The sequence below is a fragment of the Protomyctophum parallelum genome, assembly GCF_964188405.1.
Source record: "Protomyctophum parallelum genome assembly, chromosome: 6".
Lineage (NCBI taxonomy): Eukaryota > Metazoa > Chordata > Actinopteri > Myctophiformes > Myctophidae > Protomyctophum > Protomyctophum parallelum.
This window is the reverse complement of record NC_139701.1, coordinates 50422541-50449616: the sequence shown is the minus strand read 5'-3', so window position 1 is coordinate 50449616 and position 27076 is coordinate 50422541. Positions and strand designations below refer to the sequence as shown.

At 43.9% G+C, this 27076-nt stretch overlaps 1 protein-coding gene across 1 annotated transcript in view; it reads right to left on the bottom strand.

The window, feature by feature from the left end:
• LOC310860576 (receptor-type tyrosine-protein phosphatase F-like) overlaps window positions 1-27076 on the bottom strand; it is a 224392-nt gene that overhangs the window by 54144 nt on the left and 143172 nt on the right. Inside the window, exons 15-23 of the mRNA XM_083767568.1 lie at window positions 26155-26272; window positions 23710-23837; window positions 21236-21367; window positions 18325-18506; window positions 16403-16542; window positions 15404-15501; window positions 10836-11137; window positions 7795-7876; window positions 6695-6925 (exon numbers count right to left, since the gene is read on the bottom strand). Coding sequence (XP_083623694.1) covers window positions 6695-6925; window positions 7795-7876; window positions 10836-11137; window positions 15404-15501; window positions 16403-16542; window positions 18325-18506; window positions 21236-21367; window positions 23710-23837; window positions 26155-26272 — 1413 coding nt within the window. The remainder of the gene's footprint in view (window positions 1-6694; window positions 6926-7794; window positions 7877-10835; window positions 11138-15403; window positions 15502-16402; window positions 16543-18324; window positions 18507-21235; window positions 21368-23709; window positions 23838-26154; window positions 26273-27076) is intronic.

Below are 27076 nucleotides of genomic sequence, written 5' to 3'. Positions count from 1 at the left end.
ACACTGGCAAACTAAGCATAGTAACTTTTGACATAGTCCTGGAAGCAGGGCGAACCCTGACCCAAACTGGCCTCGGTTCCGGGCGCTGCCGGAGGAGGGACAGGGACAGGGGGTGGAACGGGGACTGGAGGTGGGCCAGGATCAGTGCCCATGGCGTTGGGGAATGGTGACGGGGTTGGTGATGTGGCCGTGTGCCCGGAGAGGGGTGCCGGGACTTTCCTCAGCCTACCAGCATGCCACCGTGAGCCGTCGTCGAGCAGGAACTTGGCAGGGACCAGACGGCGTTTGACCTGTCTAGGCTGGGACCAGAATGAGGCCATCTTGTTGTGTCGATGCGGCCGTCGAGTCCTGACCCAGTCGGACACTTGAAGAGATGGTGGCTTCGCCCTGCTTTTATTGTCCACCTTCTCCTCTCACGGCCCGAGGCACGCCCCAGCATCCAAAGAGGCCATCCAGTACCCGAATCATGACGTGCGACGTCACTGTCCCCACCGGCACCACCTCCGGCCACTTGGAGTGGAGATCATAGATGACCACCAGGAAGCGCTGGTGGTGAGGAACACCACGGCCATGGATTTCCCCACAGATGTCCAGCTGTACATGTTCCCAGGGGCGGGAATGCCAGGGGAGTGGCTGTAGGGGAGGGGTCGAGAGGGGTCCGGTTTTCCCACTGAGGAGGCAAGCTGAGCAGTCCTGGACCAGATGCTCTATATCTCGGTCGATGGCCGGCCACCACACCAGATCACGGCACCGTTGCTTGAGTTTCACAATTCCCAAGTGACCTTCATGTGCCATCGACAGCACACGAGCACATAGAGTGCTTGGGATAACTGTGCAGAGCCATCTAGAAAATGGCTTCAACTCTTCAGGAACGCGGGGCGGCGAACCGTTCCTGATGTACGTGCACAGCTTGGACAGTATCGGATCCCTGTCCGATACTGCCCTATCAGTTTTCAGTTCCTCCAGTGTGATTACGTTCTTCGTCGTATGAAGGGACAGAAGGAGTCGGGGCTGGGATGGAGCGAGAAAGGAGGTCTGCCACCACGTTGTCCCTGCCTGGTGTGAAGATGAGGTCATAATGGTACTGTCGGAGACGTTCCGCCCAACGATGGAGCCGGAGAGGCTTGTGACCCGAACCCGACGTCGAGAGTACCGTTGTGAGGGCCTGGTGGTCTGTCCTGATGGCGAAATGACGGCCATAGAGATACGATAGGGGCAGGTATAAATAAGATTTATCTTCTTCCTGCTCCTTTTCTTTTCTGATGTGGAATATGTAAAAAAATAAGTAAAATTTATATAATCATGTAAAACCATGACTGAAATGAAATAAATAAATATGAAATGAAATGAAACATGTGCCATCGTTCACATGCCCACACACAGGCCAAAGCCTCACGTTCGCCCACAGAGTACCGCTGTTCTGTGGGTGTCAGGGCCCGAGATGCAAAGGCAATTGGCCTCTCTATGCCATCGTGAAGCTGAGACAGGACGGCTCCAACTGCAGCGGCGGAGGCGTCGCAGGTGACAAAGGTGGGGCTGGGGAGGCTGAAATGGGCGAGGACCGGTGGTGAAGTTAACTGTGTTTTCAGCATGGAAAAGGACTCAACGCACTGCGGTGACCAGACCCAGGGCTCCTCCTTCTTCAGGAGTCGACGGAGAGGTGCTGTCGTGTGTGAGTAGTTGGGCAGGAAACGCAAATAATAAGCGGTCATCCCCAGGAATGAGGCGACCTGCGTGGTGGAGGTCGGTTCTGGGATGCGCTGTATTGCCTCGACGTTGGATGAGAGAGGTGCAATGCCCTCGGCTGAGAGGTGGAACCCAATGAAGTCTACAGTCGGCACTGAGAAGAGACATTTCTCGCTGTTCAGGGGCACTTGATGCTTGGTGAGAGCCTCAAACACTCTGTATAGACGGGCATCGTGGGTGGCTTGGTCTTCCCCGTGCACCACGATGTCATCGAGGTAGAAAACTGTCCCTGGAACCCCAGCGAGAATCATGGACATGACCTTTTGGAAGCAGCTGGGGGCAGAGCTGAGACCAAAGGGCATGCGTGTGTACCTGAAGACCCCAGCGTGTGTCACAAATGCTGTCAGGTCCCGGCTGGCCGGGTGAAGGGGAACTTGCAGGTAGCCCTGGCGCAAATCCAACTTTTAGAAGACCGTTGAGCCATGGAAGAGAGTGGTGAGCTCCTCAGCTGTGGGTAGAGGGTATTTGTCTGGGATGACAGCTTTGTTTACCTGTCACAGATACACACAGACCCGGAGACCACCTGATTTTTTCTGTGCGACCACCAGGTTTGAGATCCAAGGCGCTGCATTAATTGACTCAATGATGCCCTCCTCCAGCAGGGAGGTGAGCTTGGCGGTGACACCCTCTCGGAAGGTGAGTGGCAGGCGCCTGAGGGGCTGAATAACTGGTTTCACTGCAGGGTCAACTAGGGGCCGGTGAGCGAATTCTGCCAAGCAGCCCAGGCCTTCAAACAGCGCTGGCCACTGCTGGTGAGTCATCGGGGAGACATGCAGTATATAGCCCTTCCACTATTGTCCATTAGAGAGAAGCCCAATTTGATGAAAAGATCCAGGCCAAGGAGGTTGGTTCCCCGCTGTGCAACATGAAAGGGGAAAGAGGGAATGTGTGTCGTACCATAGCGGACAGGCAGGTCAAGGGTGCCCACCATCTCAATGGCAGAATTTGCATACCCCTGCAAGCTTGTGGATGGGGGTCCTAGCGGCATGTGGGAAAATAATTTCCTGTATGTGTCCATATTCAGGAGCGACGCTGCAGCCGCAGTATCCAGGATGAGTGGTAGACCAACCTCCCCCAGCTGTACTGTGCAGGTCTTGAATGACACATGTGTGGAACGGATGTTACTAATTTCTGTGTATCCAGAACCAGACTGGGGAAACCTGTGCTGCTGTGACACATTGCTTGGAGCTGAATGACAAACTTTAGCAAAATGATTCAGTTTAGAACAGTTCCTGCAAGCCTGTCCATGGGCAGGGCACTGTGATGCCCTAGTTGCATGGGAATTATATCCACAATAAATTGGCGCAATTGCGTCTGGGGGCCACAGTGGGGCGCTGTCTACTCATATGTTGCACAGGCAGGCTGCCAGTGGCCCATGTAGTGGGCGGGGAAACCTGTGACGACAGGTCCGTATGCTGCAGTTGTTGCGCAAGCGTTGTGTGTTTATAATGAGCAGGGCTGGCGGTGGCTAGCAGACTAGAGCATTCTAGAGCAGATTCCACTTGCAACGCTATTTTGATTGCATCAGTCAACGTCAAACCGTCTGGTTCCATTAATAGTTTCTCTCGTGTTTTGTCACATGACGTGCCTTCTATCAGCTGGTCTCTGATTATTTGGTCATGCAACACTCCATATTCACAGGCTCGTGTCAGCTAATGTAGATCAGCCACAAAAGACTGTATGGACACACCGGGTCGTTGGTGACGCTTGCTGAGTCTGTAGCGCCGTATCAGGACACGTTGTTTTCCAGAGAAATGATCCGTCAGCAGCTTGACAATCGGCATATATATAGGCATTAAAACCTGTCAGCCAACGTGTCCATGGCACCGCGGGTTCCCCGAATCCAGCCATTCTCGTCGCCAAATGTTGTGTGTAAAAGAGTGACACGCACACACGATTGAACCAGAAACAACACTGCTTTACTTAGTCTCTTGTCTCAGTACAGAACAGACTTCCTTGTTATTTTGCGTGCTGTGTATTACGTAGCATCCCATAATAACCAGTCTCTTAAACCATTAGCTGCAAACCCCATATAACACAGTGTCCATATTATTAGAACATAACAGGGATGATTGAGTGATTTCTTGTCTGATGTGTTGTTGCACATCTGTACATTCCAGTTGTTGTCAGCCATGTGGTCTTCTTCTGAACCATATTTTTGTACATGACTATACCTTTGATTATGGGTGCCCTCCTGAATGCAACAAGGGGTTGGGATTTACAAAGGTCCTTCAATGTCGGCTCTGCTTGGAGGACATGCCAGTGCCTGTTGAGTATTTGTTTGATTTGTGAAGCACAGTTGTTAAATTCAGTAGAGAAACAAGCCCGACTTGGATTTTTAGTTTTTGGTGGATTGGATAGAAGTTCAGGACGGGAGGCGTTATTAGAACATTGTATGGCTTTCTGAATAGATTTTGAGGAATAGCCTCTGTCTTTAAAACGAGTACTCATAATGGTTTGTTTGGAGTGAAAATCATCAAGATTTCAGTTGCGTTTTAGCCTCAAAAATTGACCTACAGGAATGTTGTCCTTAAAGGACCACTTCACCACTTTTCAACCTATCTTCCTATAATAGGTCTAATGATTTTTTTCTACTCAGTCTGTGTCTCATAGGAGGGCTGTGGGCAGTTTAGAAACCGTCTTCCAGTGACATCATCAGCAGATTATTTTATAAACAAGATTTTTTTACAAAAAATCATTATCGTGAGAACAATGGCTTCCATTTTCGCATTGCAACTTTTCCGGACTAGAAAGCCTGCAGTTTTTATTAGCCTGTATTCCCCATCGATGATGTCACTGGAAGACGGTTTCTGAACTGCCCACAGCCCTCCTATGAGACACAGACAGAGTGGAAAAAAATGCTCAATTTTTTCATGATTATTAGTGAGGACCTATTATATGAAGATAGGTTGAAAAGTGGTGAAGTGGTCCTTTAAGGTGTAGCATGCAAAATTGAGTTGCATTCCATGTCTTTTCTGAAAATAGATGCGTGAATCATTCCAGTTTCATCCTTGGATATGGTTAAATCCAAATAGTTAATTTTGACCATGCTTAGTTCTGTCTGTGTCCCATCCCAAAATAACAGAATATCATCAATGTATCGTTTGTATAGTTTTATTTTTGAATAGTAGGGGTTATTATTAGGGTCATTGATAACATTTTCCCACAACCAATCCAGCCACAGAAGGTGCTGTTGCTGTCCCCATTGCAGTCCCAGATTGCTGGAGGTACCAGTTGGATCCATATTGCATGTCATTTCGACGCAGGACAATGTGCAACAGTTCCAACTAGAAAAAGTGCCCTTCTGGGCACAGGTCTCCACCAGGTTATCCACAGATCCGTGCAGTTAGAGGTAAAAACACTTTTCGGCCAGTTATAGCGCCACCTTGAGGCTGATTTGAAATTGTTCATGTGGCATTTCGTCCTCGGCCTAGTGGGAATGTGCGTGCACAATTTCACGGAAATCACGCGATGTGTTCATGATTTGCAGCATTTTGTTTGAAACTGAGCACTCCTGTGAACTTTGGAAGCCAATCTTAACCAATCAGGATGGAGTCTGAGAAATCTGAAAGACCCGTTTCGTTGAATGGCTCTAGAGAGACTGTGTACTAATTTGCGTGATGTTTGGACAAAATCTGTAGGTGTACTGTGAAAAAACTTGTTTTGCACAAAGCGGCCTCCTGGTGGCGCTATAACAGGCCGTTCTGGAAAGTTTGGGGCAGAGGTTCATCGTTGGCATCCAGGGAGTGTGTGTGCAAAATTTGGCATGGACCGGGTTAACGGTGGCCGAGATTAGCTGTTCACGGACGGACACACGGACGGACGGACACACGGACGAAGTGCAAAACACACTCTCCCCACATGCCTTCGGCCTGGTGGAGACAATAAAAACGAATTTGGGGGGATTTGTGTTATTTCTCTCTTGGACAAGTAATAGGAAGCAGCATTCAAAGCATCTTCATGGGGGATGCAGCCATATAAATTTACAACATCAAGAGACTAATATTGTGTTCTGATTCAAAGTGCAATTACTCAGACAGTTGAGCACATCTTTTGTGTCTCCAAGGTAGGCGGGCAGATCCTTCACAAAGTCTCTAAAAAATAAGTCAACAAAATGTTGACAATGGTTCAGTGAGAGAGCCTCGTCCTGAGACAATTGGTCTGAGAGGGGGTTCTGTGGGGTGTTTGTGGATTTTTGGGAGACTGTAGATGATGGGCGTGATGGGATGCTGACTAGTCAGGTAGGCATGTTCTTTTTTGTGATCCAGTTAGATTCTAGAGCAACTTTCAATAGATTGTCAATTTCAAATTTGTATTAATTCAGGGGATTTTTCACAAGCTGCCTGTAGGTGGGGCTGTTTTCAAGCATTTTTTGATGATAATCAGTATCTAAGACAACAACTGCACCTCTGTGTCAGCTTTGTCAGCAGAACGGATAGTGAATCCCCTGAATGAATACAAATCTGAAATTGACAATTCACACATCTCTCTCTCTCTCTCTCTCTCTCTCTCTCTCTCTCTCTCTCTCTCTCTCTCTCTCTCTCTCTCTCTCTCTCTCTCTCTCTCTCTCTCTCTCTCTCTCTCTCTCTCTCTCTCTCTCTCTCTCTCTCTCTCTCTCTCTCTCTCTCTCATTAGCAGGCTGTTTCTGCATGGCACAACAGCGCCCCTACTGGTACTCATTATACTGGTGCTCATTAACCAACACATAGGTTAACCACACATACGGACATTGCTGTTCCTTGGAGTGGTTGCACCACTCAAAAGAAAGTTTTTCTCCTCTGGTAAAAAGCTGGAGTTTGCGTAATGGCAGGCTCTCAGTCAAATCTGGTCACATTAATTTTGTTCTAATTTAGTGTTCCTCAGTGAAAAACGCTAGTCGGTGAACATTTTCCCTCATATAGCCTTTAGTCGGGCGAAAGCAACGCCACTCTGAAAGAGTATCACTCACCGCCTCGTGGTCTTTGAGCTGTGCCAGCGTGAAGCAGCGGTACTCCTGCATGCCTCGGAGGGGCTTGTTGTAGAAGCCGTGGTAGGTCCTCTGGTCGCCCAGGGTGAAGGTCTCGGGCAGCACGTCCATCTTGGCAGCGACGTAGGGCTGCAGAGAGTCCTGGCTCTGTCTCCTCTGTCTGAGTGCGCTGCTGCTGCTGCTGTCGTCAGCAGCAGCGCCCGCATCCAGGAGCTGGCACAGCAGGATAATTAGAGACCATTTAGACCTGAGGACCGATTCTACGAATGTCTTCTAAATCCTGACAGTTTTCTTTCATGTTTCTATGTCAGTCGTTCTCAAACATTTTCATGTCAAGGACCCCAAAAACTGTAATTGGCCGCCGACCCCCATCTGAAAATATGTTGTTCCAGGGACCTTCCAGAAGCAAAGATTTGAGTTAAAAATGTTTGCTCTGAAATAATATCTATTCAAAGATGCCATGTTTTCAGGTGGGTGGTGATCCACCTGAACTAAAGCCGTTGTTTTGGAATTGTTCTTATTTCTTTTAGGTTTTCTAAGCTCAATTGCACCCAAAAAACCTGAACTTTTAACCTTCAGTAGACTTTCTGTGGTCAGGGGTTTTCTGGCTCAAACAGGTGCTCTGATTTGCTGGCAGTTTGTGATGTAAGAGCCTGCAAATCCCATATATGTCAATGGGATTTGCCAGCAGATGTCACTGTTTTCACTGTCTTGCCTGTTTTCATTGTAGCTCAAAAGGCTTCCAAACCCCAAAGAAAACTCCAGACCACAGAAAATCCACTGAATGTTCAAAGTTCAGGATTTTGGAGTGTAATTGAGGTCATAAAACCTAAAAGAAAAACGAAAAATAAAAATAAATTAAAATGAATGTCATAAAACCTTTAAGGGAGGGGAAGATATTGTGATTTCGATAGGGCCGATATTGTGATCATATATGGCATAAGTGTACAATACAAATAATAACAATAAATATTGGATCGGGGAAAATCTGAAAAAAAATATCGGAATCGGATCGGGATAAAATAAAATAAAAAACATGAGCGGGACATCCCTTGTTTACCAGCCCTGATCTCTTCACTCACCTCATGCACGTCCATGTCCTCAGGACTGCTCCATCTCTGGAGGTTAGCTGAGCTGACGGGCACCACGACTATATAGTACCACCTGGAAAAACAAAAGTATTGTGCTCATGTCAACAGAAAGCTTTTCTTAAGCTGCCAATGTCTTTTCTGTCACGCGTTCCTATCCCGCCGAGACGACGTGCTGGAGCGCTTGTCCTCAGTGCTGAGCATCGCGCCTCAGCACTCATTGGGCTGTATTTTGCGTGTCTTAAGTACCAGGTTCTTATTCCCTAACTTGAGTAAACTAAAGACTAACTAAGGAGGCGTGATCAATGCCATTTGGCTATTCTGAGTGGCCAAAGAGCATTGATCACGCCTCCCAGGTCTTTAGTTTACTCAAGTTAGGGAATAAGACCTGGTACTTAAGACACGCAAAATACAGCCCCTAGTAGGTGTGGAGTGTGGAGCTCCCTGGGAGTGGTTAACATCAGAATGGGCCCTGGCTAGGCAAAGCCGTCTCTCTCCCGATGGGGGGGGAGGTGTTTATTTATTCACACGTTTGGATTGTTACACTGCAGTTTACAGCAGCGTAATTGCAGAGAGCAGTGTTACAGATTAGTTGACTCATTACAAATGACTAGAGCGGTACCCGTTGGGCACAGGCCTACTTGGAACAATGCAAGTTGGAAAAGCATTCCCCCACCCAGATATTATGTCTGTGCCCCCTTTTATGCCCATATATGGAGTTCTTTGTCAGGCATGCCCAAATATGGAGTCTATATACAGAGTTATTTTGTCAGGCATGCCCAAATATGGAGTCTATGCAGATGTCTGAACATAATTGTGATGTCAGAACTGGCCAGCTCCATATATTGTGGAGATATGGGGGTAATCAGGTCCAGAGCCCGGGCAGAGGCTCTGTTCTGTTCTGGACAACCAGCTATCTGAGTCGACACCGGGCACTGCACTCCCTGTGGGGGTGTGGCAGGGACGGATTAACCCCCATGAGGGCCCCTGGGCCGGTCATTTTTGCAGGGCCCCCATAGCACGCGTGCGCGCAACATTTTTGTGTTTTTCCGTGTTTTTTACATGTTTTTGACCTAAACTTAACTGAATCAATGGCCAATGAAGGACCCCAGGAGCCTTTTGCAGGGCGTCAAATAAATAGTTCACGTTTGGAGAGTAGCTCCGCTCATCAATGTCACAGTTTTGATGCACCTCATGGCCGTGCCTGACAACACGCTCATAAATTACCCCGATGCTGAACCATTAGAAGTCCATGTTTATAGTATGTGTTTCGGCTAAGATATCTGTGCTGATATAGTGCTGACAAGTGGCACCAGCTCCCGTCTGCGTCTCATTGTAAATAGAATATCTAAACGCGTGAGTCTTTTTACAATGACGTTATTTTTCAGAAAGGAAGCCATTGAGGGTTAAAATGGGTCTTAAAGGTATATTCAGTGATTTCACTCAAAAAACCTTAGGTTTCGTTTTTGGCTGTGGGACCCAGCCTTTCGTCCAATCAGGATAGAGAGTCAAAAACGAAACCTAAGGTTTTTTGACCCCCAGGGGTTAACTGGGGACAGGGAGGAACTCCTTATATGGTCAGCACACTCTATAGTAGGGAGGATTATCACAACAAAACAAAAAAATAAGTGATATTTGAATTAAGTGAAATCACTGAATATACCTTTAATGCTTCCAACTCGAGTAGAATTATTAATGTTTTGTCCATGACAACAAAAATATATGATGTGGAGACAATAAAGATTATTATTATCATTATTATTGAAGGTGGCAACATTTGCTCGGTAAGATATATCGGGGGCATATTTAGAATGTGTGCAGGCTTGAGTATGTTGAATCTAGTTTGCATTAATGAGGATTTAGTTGACACAATAAAATAAAATGGCAATAGTATTCCGTGTGGGGCAGACGGCCTGTCACAGCCAGATTTGGGATAGCAGCGCAGCTTTGTTGTTGCGAGGAAAGCGGTAAAATTAGACTTTCGTGGTTGTTTTCGATCTGCTATTTTCAGCATGCAACCAAAGTGTAAAATCAGCCATTACAACGACATCAAGGCCTGTCAAAACACATTTTTGAAATCTTATGATATTTAATCGACTAAAACTAGACTTAACACTAAAACATTCCAGGTGACTAAAATGTGACTAAAAACTATTTGAAAACTATTCAAGAGATTTTCGTCACCGCTAAACCCCTTATCGCTAAACTTCTTTGCCTTTTTTTTTTTACTATTTTCAAAAACATTTTTGAATAGTTGTGAGCTTGTAGACTGGCCATTTTAACTATTCAAAAATGTTTTGCAAAATAGTAAAAGAAAAAAATCTGACCAGTCTGAAGCGAGTGGTGCAACAGCAACCCCTATTGGTACTCTAAACATTGGTACTCTAAACACCATAGTCCCAATAGTCCCATAGGGACAAAGCTGTTCCTTGGAGTGGTTGCACCACTCAAAAAAAGTCAAAGAAGTTTAGGGATAAGGGGTTTAGCGATGACGAAAATGGAGCCCTGTGACTAAATGGTAAATGGTGCATTTGCTTTACAGTAGATTGTGCATTACATTCACCCATTCACACACACATTCATACACCGATGGCGACAGAAACCATGCAAGGCACCAACCAGCACATCAGGAGCAATTAGGGGTTCAGTGTCTTGCTCAAGGACACTTCGACACTAACTCTGGAGGAGCCCCGGGTTCGAACTGGCAACGTTGTGGTTACCATCCAGCCACTCTACCCCTGAGCCACCGCCGCTCGGTGACTAAAACTAAAATTGAAATGTGCTGCCCCAAAAACAACACTGATCGCAATGAAATCCGCGAGGGGTCGTTGCCGCGGCGGCGCGGAAACTGCCCATAGATCCGAAGTCCCGTTAGTCCGAACATGCACTGCTCCCGTGCTTGCGGTTAGGTTTAGGTTTGCTTCCATGCTTGCGGTTAGGTTTAGGTTAGGGTTAGAGATAGGGATAGTAATTTCGGAACAATGAACCTTCTGACTAATGACACGGCACCACACGGCGCCCTGTAGCTCCCTGACCTGACTCGCTCGCTGCCGCCGGCGGTGACCCTGGGCAGCGCCAGGGTGACCCTGCTGCCTCCGACGTCGTCGTCTTCGTCGGCGCCGGCGCTTTGCTGCGTGGTGGTGGTCTGGTGGACGAGAGGCCTGCCGGCGCTCAGCAGGTCCGGTGCGGTGCGGGCAGACACCTGCTGCTGCAGGCCGCCCGCGCTGCTCCCGCGGCTCATCAGCACAAACGAGTAGTCCGTGTCGGGCTGCAGGCCGCCGATGAGCGCCCTCTTCTGGTTGCCCGCCACCTCCACACTCTGGTGGTTGTACAGGATCTGCGCAAGTGCACGCACGCGCACGCACGCATACACATACACGCACGCACGCACGCACGCACGCACGCACGCACGCACACACACACACACACACACACACACACACACACACACACACACACACACACACATACACATACACATTATATTGAATTTTCTACCAAGAAATCAATTTTATATTGAAGCTGCCTTGACACTGGTCGAGACTAAAACGGGAATTACAAAACGTTTACATCTTAGACCATTCAGGACGGGAACCTCTTTTTGGTGTTATACGCATTATGTTCTACTTTAGCTATTGAATAAAATGGCTAAAATGTGGCGCAAATCTTTGAATATATATTCTTTCAGAGCAGGTCGTGTTAAAAACCATCGGTGTGTGACCTTGCCCACACTGTGGAAGCATCTTCTGTTCTGACCTCCTTTACAGTCATGGTGAGTCATTTGATCTCATGCTGGCTTACAGAACTCTATGGTGACACACACGCACACGCACGCACACACACACACATGCGCACACACACGCATGCATGCACGCACGCACGCACGCACGCACGCACACACACGCACACACACGCACACGCACTCTAAACCCGCTTATCTAATACATTGTCAGCAATTGAATTAAGCTGTGTGCCGTCATATGCGGTTGGGATTTATTGATTTTAAATGCTCAACATGTGTTAATTTAATATGCCTCCGATTCCAATTCCACCATGAAAATCCTGAATCGAGGGCAGCTCTAAATTTACTCTGCGTGATGTAGTACTAGAGCATGTCTGAAATAAGTGTCAAAGCTGAAATTGACATGTAAATATGAAAAAAATGCTTAAACGTGTAGCTATTGTAATGTTAGAGACCACAGAAGTGAACCTTTCAAGCCTGTTTTCTCAACTCGCTGTTTTCTGCAAGACATCACTCTATAAGCCATATCTCCAAAACTGGTGGGTCAAACTGAACAACCAATATGTCAATTTGAAGCTATGATTCCCTGCTTTGATATGAAATGAAAAAAAAAAAGATAAAAAAAAATCCAATGGCAGTCTCCCAGTCAAATTTGGTCACATTTGATGAAGGTGAAGGACTTGCAGTGTTGTTTTTGGCAGCAAATTTCTATTTTAGTTTAGTCATAGTCTTTGGAGTGAAACATTTAGTTTTAGTCACATTTTAGTCATCTGGAATGTGTTAGTGTCATATATCATATATCATAAGATTTTAGTTGACTAAATCTGCAGTTGATTTAGTCGACTAAAATGTATTTTGGCGAGCCATGATGCCGTCGTAATGCAGATTTTCCACTTGCTGAAAATAGCAGATCTACAAGCTCACAATGCGTGCCAATGCGTGCAAGCTCACACTTGCAACCAAGTGTAAAATGACTTGTCTTTTATTTATACTGGATCTCTTGTCCACTAGTCCCTTCCTGACATTTTTGTTTAGTTTCTATTGATGAAATTGTCAATATATTTAGTCTGAGTTTTAGTCATCATAGCTTAGTTTTAATTTAGTTTCCATTTAGTTTTTGCGAGTGAAAAAAGGTAGTCGAGTTTTAGTCGACGAAAACAACACTGCTTTATGCATTTTAGGGTTTGCTTAATACTAGTCTACTGACTTTCACTCACAAAAAGGCATTTTTTTTCTCCATCACAATACTGTAAATTTCATTGTGTATATTTGTCTTTATCCATACTGTTCATTTCTACCCACACTACTGGTAGATAGTTTAGGGACAGGTCACACAAGGGTAGCCTATATACTGTATATTTATATCACGGCTTGGTTGAATGCTTGATTCTGATTGGTCAATCGCCAAATTCAGCGGTGTGTTATTTCTGGATAATGGCCGCTCCGCTCTAGAACAGAGTGATGGCTAATCAAAGGCTCGGAGCACCTGGCTGCAGCCGCTGGGCTGCTTGGATTCGTTGCTGTCGGGAGGAAACCTCAAAACTCATTTTTTTAGTTTTTAGATTATCCCATTCTGACCTGAGATCAGATTCATACGAGGTTTCCACTGGACACACACTGGTCTGATTAACCCATCCTGACCTGAGATCAGATTCTAAAAATGTCAGTCGTTCTTTGATTTTTCAAAAATAGCAGACCTACAAGCTCGTATCGCGCCACTCGGTGGCGCGATATGAGCTTGTAGATCTGCTATTTTTCAATAGCTAAAGCATAACATGATGCCAACACCAAAATGGGTGCCCGTTCAGAATGGGTTAAAGAACAGTGCTATTGAACACCCTTTACGTCTGTGTGTAGTTTCGTTGTTATTGAACATGGAAGTAATTGACAATATAAGAAGTTACAACACCAACTTTGATGAGGCTGTATTGCTTTGTTTTAAAAAATATAAGGTTTTCCTGAAAAATGAACATTTTGGAGTTATGAGGTTTCCTCCCACCAGCAGAGATATGATATATGCCTGCCCTGTACCCAACGTGACAGCCATGTAAACTAACACGCAATGTCATTTAACTAAACAACACGCTTTCAAGAATGTTTTTGAAAACATTTGAAGCGAGAAATAGACGATGCTCTACCCGAATATTTATTCCACGTCCTTGTTTCCGAGGCAACTCGTTGCCTCTGTGGGGCCAACTTGGAATACTTTCATTACCAAAGCAAGGAAATACTTTGTTTTGTTCTCACTTTTGGGTAAATTTATAAATCGGTGTATTAAAGGGTAAGACCACTTTTTTTAGAGGTTTGGGTTGTTTTCTTACCCTATTATGGGCAAACTAGTCCATTCCATGAGTTATTTCGCTCAGTTGTGTTGTTTATTAGCAATTTTAAGAAAAAATAGGGTCCATTGACTTCCATGGTAACGGGGAAACGTCTCTCAAAGTCACTCTTTTAGCACATAAACGAACGCAACAAAAGCTGAATCTGACAGTTTATCAGTAAAACTCATTCAACTTTGTCTTGTTTTGACTAATTTGTGTAGAAAGAAGATCCGGTAGGTATGCCTACGCCGACCGAATCACTGCTGTTCGTGTTGAGTAAAAAACAATCTGATTGGACCAAAACTGTACACCAGGGGTCCTCAACTAGAAATGATGAAGGTCCACAAATATTTTTTGAATAAGACTGAGGTCCGGTCCCATTGCGCGGCGTCCATCGGAGAGCGGGGCTCTATGCCCGTTTAGTATGGTCCACTTCCTTATTGGAAACGACAGGGATGTAAAGTGTATGTGTCTGGGATTGCTCCTATGCGAGGCTGCAGCTGGGTGCATCTCACACAGCGTGGAGAAACCTCGCAAGACGTCCCCGCGAGAGTTGGGAACGCTGTAGTACTGCTTCAGTCTATCTCTGACTAAAATAGCAACTTTATAAATCTATCTTAAAAGACGAAAATAAAACCGCATGAGTTTTCCTGATGTCATAAACTGTCAGAATCAGCTTTTGTTGCGTTCGTGCTAAAAGAGTGACTTTGAGAGCCGTTTCCCCGTTACAATGGAAGTCAATGGGGAAAGAAAACAACCCAAGGTAAGAAAACAACCCAAACCTCTCAAAAAGTGATCTTACCCTTTAAGTAGCCGTGTAATAAGCGGGATAATGAGAAAATCACCCTGTCGGTGAATTATTTCCCAACAATGATCACCTATAGCCAGACATTATCCCTTTTTATAACATGGAGAAAATGTATGTGCCACTGCGCTGCATGCCTAGGGCTGTCATGATATATTATTGTCCCACGCTTTATCATAATTTTTATTAAAACATGGTAAAATAGGTATTGTCATGTTGTCCTACTGTACCACACACGAACGTACGCACGCATGTACGTACGCACGCATGCACGCACAGTTCTTACTGTATGGTGTATGATGTAATCTTACCCTAATCACAGTAGTCATTAATACTGTCTGTATGTAACCTTGGACTATAGTTTTTCCGTTAATAAACGGTTAGTACACTTATGTAACACTTGTAGGCCTATATATAAAATAAAATGATATATAAACAAGTGCAGAGAGCCACAGCAGAGTTCTGAAATATCCAGCTTTCGGTCTCAAACATTTTCACGTCCCCAAAATAATATCTACATGTCGTGATTTTGGTCACAGAACCCCACATTTGCCAGGGTCCACCATAAGAGTACATTTAAGATTTTCCAAAAATCATTCCAATTTCTTTCTGATTTCTACAACATTTTGCAAAATTGGGTTAAAGCCAATTAAAAAAATAGGGGGCCCCTGGGAATCCTTGAGATCCTATTATTAATATTTGTATTATCCATTTTCTATGTCGGGTTCCACTCACCTTGAAAGGCACTTCAGATTTGTACATTTCCGGAACTTCCCAGGTAAGCAGGACTGAGGATTTCATCACGGCTTTCACACCAAAGTTCTTAGTGAATTCTAAGAAAGAGACGTGAGGAGGAGTTACACGTGATTACGTTAGTCTTGGAGGCTTGTCTGGATAGACATTTGAATCTGTTTAACCTGTTAAGACCTACTAAGGCACATTCTACAAATCTCTTCTAAACCAGTTTACTGAAAAATGGCAAATAAGTTTAGGGATTAAAGGGGGCGCAAGATGGAGTGAGTGCTTCCAAACTCCAATGGCAACATTGCCGCGGCCTGCCTATAGTCAGTGACGTCATTTCAGAAAAATGTGAGCACTTTCTTCATCGCTGACTAATTCACCCTTTGTCAAGTCCCACCCATGGTTGTGCCCCTCTTCGCACCCACTGGTTGCCATTCTGTGGTTGGACAAAAATTATCTCTCTCCATCCACTACTGAAATAAGGTGTTTTTCAGTTGCTTCGTATTGATATTCTGTGCTTTAATTTCTTATTTTAAACTTGGTGTCAGTAAAAAGGAACATCACAGGTGCAGCAAAAATTATGTTTTAGCAAATTCAACTAAAGGGACTTGCAGACAGTGTCAGAGAGGCAGGGGCTGAAATCCCGTAAGAGGGCTTTTGGACCAAAATAGCGAGAATAGAAGATCTACAAGCTAACAAAGTGTCGCGCTGCGACGCATTGAGAGCTTGCAGATCAGCTATTGTTGATGCTGCAACCCTGCACTCTATCTACTGGAGATGAGGTGTACGATATGGATTTCTAAACAAATTTGTTCAACACAAAATGCTGCGTTTCCAAGTTCAGGAGTAAAGGTGTGGTGTTTTGCAATTCTTTCACCATATAAGTAAATGTTGCATTCGTGGTCTGGAGAGGTCAGTTGTTTTACAGACGGGTAAAAGGACAGGGGCTGAAGCCCCCTGTGTTGATGTCTATGTGTGCACGTCCCTGTTTACCTGGCATGGCGGTAGACATGGTCCTGCTCTGGATGCTGGGGCTGATGGGTCCTCCTCCCTTGCTGGTGAACGCTCTCACTCTGATGTCATAGGTGGTGTCTGGCTGGAGACCCTGGAGGCTCATGTGTGTGTCCACCGTGCTGTTGAGAACAACAACAACACCTTTGGTCCAACGTCGAAGGAACTGAAGTGTAGTTGGAAAAATGTAATTCGACATTCGACCGGGGGATTCGCTAATGGCTGCTGAGACTTCCGATAAAAACATGTTACCGGCTAACTTCAAGCTATATGGAAGCGGCTGTTTCACCCCAGTCCACACATTTTACTTGCCTGACGAGCTACAGTTTAGCATCTGTAGCTCGTCAGAAATACCTTTTTTTTTTTTAAACGATACTGCAAAATGGGTTTTCGCTAGGAGTGCACGATTATGAAATTATGAACGATATCCGATCTCAGATTATTTGCAGGGTCATATCTGCCGAAACCGATTCTGACCGATTCCGATATTATACAGAGGACCACAAGGGAAACAAGCCTAGGCCCCTATAGGGGCTTGGCCCAAAGCATGTTAATGAAGTAGTCAGTCAATCAATAAATAAACTATACTCTTCTCCAAGTGTCTGTTTCCACAACTGAATGAGATGAGTAGCCTACACAAATTAAATGTAGAAATTGTAAAAATAAATGTAAATACTTTTACTTAAGATTTTACATCACATTTAATTTGGCTTTTGTTCTAGACTTCACTAGGGTACTAAACACGTTTGATTTATATTGAACTCTTTCAACTTGAACTCTCTTTTTTTGTTTGAAAACCGATTAAATCATTTGAGACCGAACAGATACCGATATAGCATTTGTATGGCCGATTTGGCCGATTCCGATTATGCTACCTATTATATCGTGCATCCCTAGTTTTCGCCACTGTTTTTTGGACGGCTCAACCCCCGTCCTACCGATGCAGGGATACCTCTATACGGAACCTCTTCTCGGAGCTCAGAGCGTTCCAAAAGGGTTCCAAAACGGGGCTAGCGCTGATGCAGAAACGTACTTTGTGCAATACCTCAATATAATTCCACAGTGTACACATTAGAAAAGCAACACAGGAGAAAACGTGTGACGTGTCTTTGTTTATTTTCCTGGACCGAGTGTTTTACAAAGGTTTAAACCGTTTCAGAAATAGTGTTCATAAGCTGGTCCACCTGGCCCTCATTGACTGCAATCAGTCCAACCAATCAGAGTGTGCAACATATTATTACTCTCATTTTTCCAGAGGTATACCTGGAAATGTTGATTTGACGTCACCTTTTGTCGACACAAATTAATTTGCTTTTTTCATGTTTTTTTTTAAAGAGATTTAAAACTGGTTAGTGACAGTGTTGTTTTCGTCGACTAAAACTATGACGAAAAATGTTCGTCGACTACCTTTTTTCACTGAAGAAAACAAAATGGAATTTAAATGAAAACCAAGCTATGGTGACTAAAACTATGACTAAATATAGTGTTGATTTTGTCAACAAATAAAAACTAGACTAAAATGTTAGGAAGGGACTAGTGGACAAGAGATCCAGTATGAGTCATTTTACACTTGGTTGCATGCTGAAAATAGCAGATCTACAAGCTCACAATCATCGCAGCGTGACACATTGTGAGCTTGTAGATCTGCTATTTCCAGCAAGTGTAAAATCAGCCATCAAGGCCCTCCAAAATAAATTTTAGTCGACCAAATCAACTGTAGATTTTAACGACAAAAATCGTATGATATTTAGTTGACTAAAACTCGACTAAACACTAAAACATTGACATGACTAAAATGTGACTAAAACAAAATGAAAACGTTTCAACAGACTATGACTAAAACCAAAATTGAAATTTGCTGCCAAAACACAACACTGGTTTGTGAGCTATAGCTATTAGCTAACCTGTTGGAGTTGTTCTGCTGGCTGTTGATGTCACGGTAGACCACCGCATAGCGAACCACCTTCCCGTTGCGCTCGGCCAGAGGCGGGGGCTCCCAGGCCAGCTCGGTGGTGGTGGTGGTCAGGCCCACCACCTTCAGATGCTGGGGGTAACTGCTCGGCACATCGTCCGGAGTGCTGATCTCCTTTAATAAAGAGGTGTACGTGATATTGTTGTTGTTAAAATAAGTGTTAAAGCTGCTATAAGCAATAATATGTAATTTCTTTCCCTTTTTTTTTTGGTATTCAGACAGCCAGCAATGGGTAAAACGCTCCCAAAAGAAATGCCGTCTCTGTGACGCATCTAGGTGCCGCAATCTGCATTCAAAGATTTTCCTAGAAGCTTTGTCATTGGTCTATTTGCCTGTCTACTTCCTGATTGGTTAGTCGTTTTGACCGGGTTTATTTTTTTTCCGACCAATGGCAAAGCTTCTAGGAACATCTGTGAATGCAGATTGTGGCCCCTAGATGTGTCACAGAGACCAATTTTGTATTGGGAGCATTTTACTCACTTGCTGGCTGTCTGAATAAAAACAAAAACAAAAACAAATAACCCTTTGACATATTATCTCTTATAGCAGCTTTAAATAGCTAAGTAGTAAGCAATCATCGCTATAAAGTTTGTTTAGTAACAGTGAAAATAGGCTATAGCTCTATGTTTTGATTGTAATCACAGCTATAGAGCAGTGGTTTTCTTCTTTTAATATATATTTTTATCCCACGATTTTGTAACCCATTTTTCACCCCTGTGTCAATTATCTAATGTGATCCTGGGCTCTACACACCCTCCGCCAACCTAGTCCCCATATATGGGGCTAATGGGGGACATGGGGAGAGCAACGTACTTGAACTCATGCTTCCTTCATGCCTGAGTGTCCAAGTTGCTCCTTTACACCTGACAGGGGGGAGTTGCCCTGGTTGGACGTAGCGCGTGGAAGAAACACATTATTCCAACCAGTTCCTTTCCCCTCCATCAGGCGCCCCGGCTGGCCAGGGGGAGGCAGTTTAGAGACCAGTATTACTGCATGTTTTTTGTGAGGGTACCTACCCTCAGTGCATGGTGGCCTGATATATGTTTCAATCGTTTCAATTGAAACGGGCCTCGAGTCTCCAGGGGCCTCCCCAACAAAATACAAAATAAATAAATAGTAGTAGTAGTATAGTGTGTTGTTTGGTTGTAATTGTTCCCACTTCCCAGTGTGTGCACTCACTGCACTAGCAGCACTGACAGTTGCGATTGCATCATTGTATAGCCAATGCTGCCTTCCAGTTATACCTTAAAGTAAAACATTGTTTAATCAAGCAAGCTGCTTTTGTGTATTTTCTACTTGGCTGTGTATGCTGTTCATGCTTTGAAGTCCGATAATACACACTGACAATTTATATTTTATTAAATTTAAATAAATATTAATTATTACAATTATGACGTCATGAACGGGGCCTCCCGATCCTTAAGGCGGCCCGCCCCTGCCTACCCTAGCAGTGGTTTTCAACTGATGTTTGACTCAGGGACCACCATCTTGACTGACGGTACGTTTTAACAGCGGGAGACCAACGGCGAGCATCGCTTGAATTTCATCGCCCACTATCGCCGGGCTATCGCCCAAAAGATTAATTTTTTTATCTTTTTCGTTCCTCCTCCCACTTTTCGGCCATCGCCTGTTCGCCTGCTATCGCCTCTATCGCCAGTAGTTGCCGGGTCCCGTTGACAAATAATGCACTTTCGGAACATTCGTCGCCCGCTGTTAAAACGTACTGTTGGAGCAACCTTGGGACCACCACAATTGTGTCGGGTGGGACCAACGTAGACCCACCTGACACAATATTGGTGGGGGTTCATGCACCATTCCATGGGTTAAGATTATAGAGTGAATTGATTGCATAGGGCCTAAATGGAAACAAAACAATTTTTTTGTACTATCCCTTTTGGACTGAGTGTATGACTGTCCTCTGTTGCTGTTTTTTACATGTATGTCTAATAAACTATTCAATCAATCAATCAATCAATCAATCAATCAATCAATCAATCAACCAATCAATCACCACCTGCCCCGCACAGTCCCAAAATTGTATACCGTCTGTCCCACGTGCCGCACAAACAGAACAACATCCTGTATGCAGGAGTGTGACATGTGACATAATGAGCTTACCATAATCACAGTATTCCTTAATCATGTTCCATCATATTCAAGGCCTTCAGACACTTTCAGTTTAGAGCACTGCAGAGGGCAGGTGTGTGTCTGTGTCTAGCTTTTTGTCTGCACTGCACTGTCAAATATAGGCCTACGACTGTCTTACAGACATTTTGTTCAAGCTGCTGCGAACTAGTCTACACTTGGTTGGTCGTGTGTGTTTTAAATAAAGTACTTTTAAAAATATGTTGGAAATGAAAAAGAAAACAAAGACATGAATAGCTCTATGATAGAAGTATTTGTTCAGTAACAGTGTTGAATAGCTCTATATTGTGATAAAGTGTTTGTTCGATAACAGGGGTCTCTCCAGCTATGTAATAAACAGAAAAGTAATTTATATGTCATGACTCAAAAGAGGATACAGGATAAGCAAGTGAGGTTTGAACTGAGACACTGTAAGCGTATAAATGGGTCCATTCTCTTTCCTCCTGAAAGTGACTCCAACCTGCTGATTCTTAAGGTGCTTATCTCCATTGATTGATTGATTGATTGAAAAACATAACCAAAAAAGAAAAAAATGTCATGAATGAAAAAAAGGGGAAAAAAAGCTGATCTACAAGCTCACTACGCAGTGCAAAGTGAATATCCCTTTTGGGTCACGGGGCAAAAAAGTTTGGGAACCACTGTACTAGAGATTGTGACAAAATTATCTCATATATTTCCTGCCCAACACATGCACGCACCTTCACGTACTCCTCGCCGTTGCCCGCGTGGTTCTTGGCGCACAGTTTGAACACGTAGGTGGCGCCCTTGTGCAAGCCGGTGACGGTGAAGTGGTCGTCCGTCCTCTTGAAGTCTCTGACTGTGAAGGCCTCCTAGATGGACAGACAGTTAACACTTAAGGTCATTACACACTGGCGAATTAGCGACGCGATGCGAATAAGCGATCTGAAAATGCGAAATATTGCATGTTGCAGTTCGCCTGCGAATCTCTGCAAAATACGACACCAGAGCGAACAAATAAAAGCGAAAACGGTCGCATTTTCGCACATTCGCACATTCGCCACTGATGTGGAAGCTTGCATGGACTTCAATTGTTTTTTTTTAAATGCGAATTATTCGCACGAATATATCGCGTCGCCAATTCGCCAGTGTGTAATGACCTTTAGCCCGCTAGCATTTATTGAAAACGCCACCATTTTTTCCAGTTGAGCTCTTATTTTGAAAAGCCACATTTCCAGACTTCCGGAAGTAGACATATCCTAGTAAGTTTAACGGGTCTCGTTCAACTGTTAAGTTGCCCATAAGATGGGCACTGGAAGGCTCCTCATCGCCGGCTCTGTGCCATAAAAGAAACGTTGTTTTGACCGAAAATGCCATCTGGGACAAGGAATAGGAGATACAGGCGATTGAAAGAAACAGATAGAATGGATTATTATGGTGCCGATGATCTAAGATGGGCGACCCAGTGTTGTGACAACAACAGCTAGCTACCCGATGCTAACGTAAGTAGCACTATGGCTTGATCGATCGGAAACGCTATAAAAGCGCAATTGCCATTAATCAACGGCAATGGCAGTAAGCGTAGTATTAAAAATAGGCTTTAATTGACCTGGATCCTGTTAAAAGTACAGATACAGTTATAACAGGGTGAATAAAGAAGTGAGACAGTGGTTCTCAAAACTGTTTCATGTCAAGGACCCCCGGATGTATTAGTGTAACCGGTATAGTTTGTCTCTCTCTCTTATTTTGTTATACAGAGAAGACAACAAAGACACCCACCTCATTCCAATACGGATATACACAAGGAAGAGGTGGAGGTGTGGCAGAGCATTTATACCGGGGCATATGGAGGAGACTCTGACCTGAGATCAGATTCATACGAGGTTTCCGCCGGACACACACTGGTCTGATGAACCCATTCTGACCTGAGATCAGATTCTAAAAATGTCAGTCGCTCTTCGATTTTTCAAAAATAGCAGACCTACAAGCTCGTATCGCGCCACTCGGTGGCGCGATATGAGCTTGTAGATCTGCTATTTTTAAATAGCTAAAGCACGACATGATGCCGACACCAAAATGGGTGCCCGGTCAGAATAGGAGCTGTGACCATGCACCAATGCATGCACTTTGTATTCTTACATGAACCATGGAGAATTAAGTCAGGTAAAAGCACTTATGTGTATCGTATTTTGTGTAATTATATAACACTGTTACATTTACAATACATTTTTAGAGACTAAATCAACTTTTCATTTAGTCTTCCTCTGTGAAAAACGGTAGTCGACGGACATTTTTCATCATGGTTTGAGGGTTCTATTTTCGTCCATGCTAAACCCTAATCCCTAAACTTATCTTCCTTTACTATTTTGAAAAACGTTTAGTTAAAAATAGCAAATCTACATCGACACGTTGTGAGCTTGTAGATTGGCTATTTTAACTATTCAAAAATGTTTTTCAAAAATAGTAAAAAAGGCAAAGTAGTTTAGGGATAAGGGGTTTAGCATGGACCAAAAAAATAGAGCCCAAAATCAAAATCAACTGTTTAGTCTTCCTCTGTGAAAAAAGGTAGTCGACGAACTTTTTTCGTCATCAGGGGTTCTCAATGTTTTTGGCTGGGGACCCCCGGAAATGCTTTGGCCCCTCCCCATCCCAATGCAAATTGACCACTACAATAATAGAGATAAATAAATACTGAAACCAGATATAATCATTAAGGAAAGTTTATGCATACACTATGTGAACTCTCAATTTCCATTTTCCAGCTAAGTTGCAAAAACAAAAAACATTTTTTTTTATATATATAATCTTGGGAACCCGCAAGGGCCCAGGCCCAGGCCCAGGCCCTGATATATATATAGTCGGCGAAAGCAACACTGCCTCCTCAGAAGTGCAGATGGTAGCCCAGGTGCTCTCCCACCATGTCCTACCTGTAGTGCAGCTGGTATAGCCTGGCTAATAAGCCAGACTCAAATCACAATTCGCCGGCAGGCGCTTTTTGTTTGGCAACGGCTGATTCGCCAGGCTACAGCTGGTAGCCCAGGTGCTCTCCTACCTGTTCTGTCCTCTTAGTGCAGCTGGTAGCACTGGGTGAAACTAAAACGGGCATTTATGGCAAATGCATTTCCCCAGTTATTTGCCTGATTGCTGGATGTCATTGGACATCTTTGGACATCTACCGGTTACCCAGGTGCTCTCCCACCATGTCTATACCTACCTCCTCTGTCCTCTTGTAGTGCAGCTGGTAGCCCAGGTGCTCTCCCACCATGTCCTTCGGGGGCTGCCACTGGATGAGGGCCGTGTTGCCGATGGTGGTGCTGATCATCATGGTCGGCTTGCCTGGGACTGGTGCACGAGAAAAGGATTCATTACACCCATTTAGACCTGAGACCAGATTCTACAAATGTGACCAAATTTGACTGAGTTTTCGTTTTTTTCATGTCATATGAAAGCAGGGAATCATATAGCTTCAAAGTGGTTGTTCAGTTTGACCCACCAGAGATATGGCTTAGGCCTAACAAAAAAAAACGTTGGTTTCCGGTTGCCGACCGACTCTATTAAATATGCGCGACTCATATTATTTTATTGGCATTTGGTGAAAAAAAAAAAAAAGAACAAAAAAAAAAGCTCAGAATACGACCGAGTCAAGACCAAAAAGGTCTTTGATCATTAAAATTATCTTTGATGAGACCATCGGGACGCGCAAAGTCAAAATAAAGTTTTCTTTCGTCTAAAATATCACGTGCGCAAATGTTTTGGAATGCGTCATCGCGAGGTGCATGGTAGGCTACTTGAGGTTGTAACTCACGTTCCATTTCCAACATTCTAATGGTTTCCAGCGATTTCCAGGGGTGAGTAAACATCTTTGAATCAAAGTATCAGCGATCCTCTGAAGTGACGCAGCATGTCCAATACTGTCCTCGTTAACAAAGTGCAACTTTTTCATCATTCACCGTTGGCTAACGTTGTGCAACAGTCCAGAACAGAGCTATACAATATTATGTCAACTTGGCTATAATCTACTAGGCTACTGTAGGCCTACATTAATCATTGCCTCTCAAACCCACATACCACGCGTAATGTGCGTTGCCTAACCAAAATAACAGACATACAAACTATCAACATGCCGCTCGATTGCGTGTCGACAGCTTGCAGATCTGTTCTTTTGGGCACACATGAGGCGCACTGCGCTGCGATGCGGAAATTAAATTGCTGTAGTCTACAGCACTACGATTTGGAAACCAAATAGCTGTAGCCTACAGTGGACTGTAACATTGCTTGGTCAACTATAGTACGTGTATGCAGTGAACATTAACATTAGCGCTTTCATAGTTATATGGAGCATTTACCGTGGTGACGTTGATTTAGGTTATTCACCCAGCTGGGTTCAACGAGACAGCAGTGTCTCGTTAAGCCCCGACGCTTCCAAAACGAGCTATTGCGGATTAATCGATGGGCGTATAGAACATTTAAGCATATGGCAAGTTAATTTAAGTTATATACTTTGATGCTGAACACTAAGCAATTAATTTGGTTCGCAAACCAGAGGCCAGACAGCGGTAGCAAGTTCAACAACCACCGTTCTAATCTGTTTGACCAACCACCGTTCTAACACTATTCACTTTTAAGCTGCATACTGTATATCAGTATTTAGAATGGACTTAATTGTTAAAGCTCCTCATTCTGAATTGAGCTCATCTCATACCCTGGGGTAAAATGTTTTATTATTTTCAAATCCTGGTATAATTCATTCACCAGTCAGTATTCTTGGTTTTCCAACTCCTCATGCCATTGGTTGGTTTAAGTTAATTTGTTTGATCCAGGGATAGCCAGTAGCTCTCTGCTTCAAAACACAAGTTCATGTTTCAGCTTTATTACTTGAATATTTTTTTTTACATTTGTATTTATTTTTGGTATGTGAGTGATGCAGCACTTTACTTTGGTTTGGAGTTGAATTAAAACTCTAAAGTATTCAACCAGTGTGTGGACATTCTATTCAAAGTTTTCAAATGTTTAGCTGTAGTGTTATGTGTGCTTGAACCATTCATTATTTAAAAGATGGTATTTCAGGCAAATATTGAAGTTATTAAAAAAGAAGCCTATCCATCATTGCCGTGGGAAAAAAAGAAAAAAAAACCTTGCTACCCATCCTTCCCACGAAAAATAATAAAATAAAATAAAATAAAATAAATTCCCTACCTACTCAGCCCAAAAATGACAGCCAATCGGAAACCAACGTTTTTCTTTTTTTAGGCCTTATAGAGCAGAAACAGCGAGTTGAGAAAACAGGCTTGAAATGTTCACTTCTGTGGATTCTAACATTACACCTAGCTACATGTTTAAGCATGTATTTCGTATTTACATGTCAATTTCAGCTCTGACATGTGAAGAGTCTGCCTGTGCTATTAACTCATTTTGACCACATGCGTAGGTGTGCGCGCATGTATGCAGGTGTCTCCCTACTGTGATAGAAAACAAGTGCTGCAACGTATGAATCCGTCGTAATGGGTCAATTCTTAACACTCTTCACTCGGGCGATATTTAAATGTGCATGGTCGCCACGCACGCACGCATGCGCGCGCACACGTACACACACACACACACAAACACACACACACACACACACACACACACACACACACACACACACACACACACACACCTGCTCCGGTGGTGGAGACGACTTTAGCTTTGCTGCGCGCACCATCCCCCTTGGTGGTGTAGGCTGCTACCGTGACGGAGTAACTGGTCTCTGGAAGGAGGCCCCCTATGATCACCTCCTGATGGGAGAGAGAGAGAGAGAGAGAGAGAGAGAGAGAGAGAGAGAGAGAGAGAGAGAGAGAGAGGTTCAGTCAGCATGACAGGAAAAACGGACGATCCGGGAACAGACCCATTAACTGCAGCCATTGACTGCAATTTATGCTGCATGTTATCATCAATGCGGCAGTAGAAGTCCTGTATTCAAAATGTACTAAAATACTCATATTGTTCAAGTTCACAATGCGTCGCATATTTTCAAATGGCCGAAATGTACTGTATATAGAGGGCTGACGTGGTTAATACATGTTTTGTAATCTAAATCAAAATCCACAAAGTAACTATAGTAACTAAAGTGTTCAAATTAATGTAGTGGTACTGTATTATTATGACACGCCATAGCCTTTGTAGCTTTAGAAATGAGCTAATATAGCCTGTGTTGTATCGAGAAAATGAGATGTATAAACATTTAATCATATATCCCTTATAAAAGTATTTTAAGGTACAGTACAGCCATCGCCTGCGAGATTATCTCATCCGTCACACTCCTGTTGTCTCCTGTTTACAGACCTTAACCCATATAGGCCTGACGTCGAAATTTAAAAGATATCTTCAAAATCCTGACAATTTTCTGAAAAACCTTCTTTATCTTTCTTGTAGATCTGCTATTTTTCAATAGCTAAAGTATAGCATAGTGCTTTAAAACACCAAAAGGGGTTCACGCCCAAAATGGGTTAAAGGTTTATTGCTCCATCATCTCAAGTCTTTTGTTGAGACATGGTTGTGGGTTTAGTGTCCTAATGCAGTGGTTTTCAACCAGTGGTCCT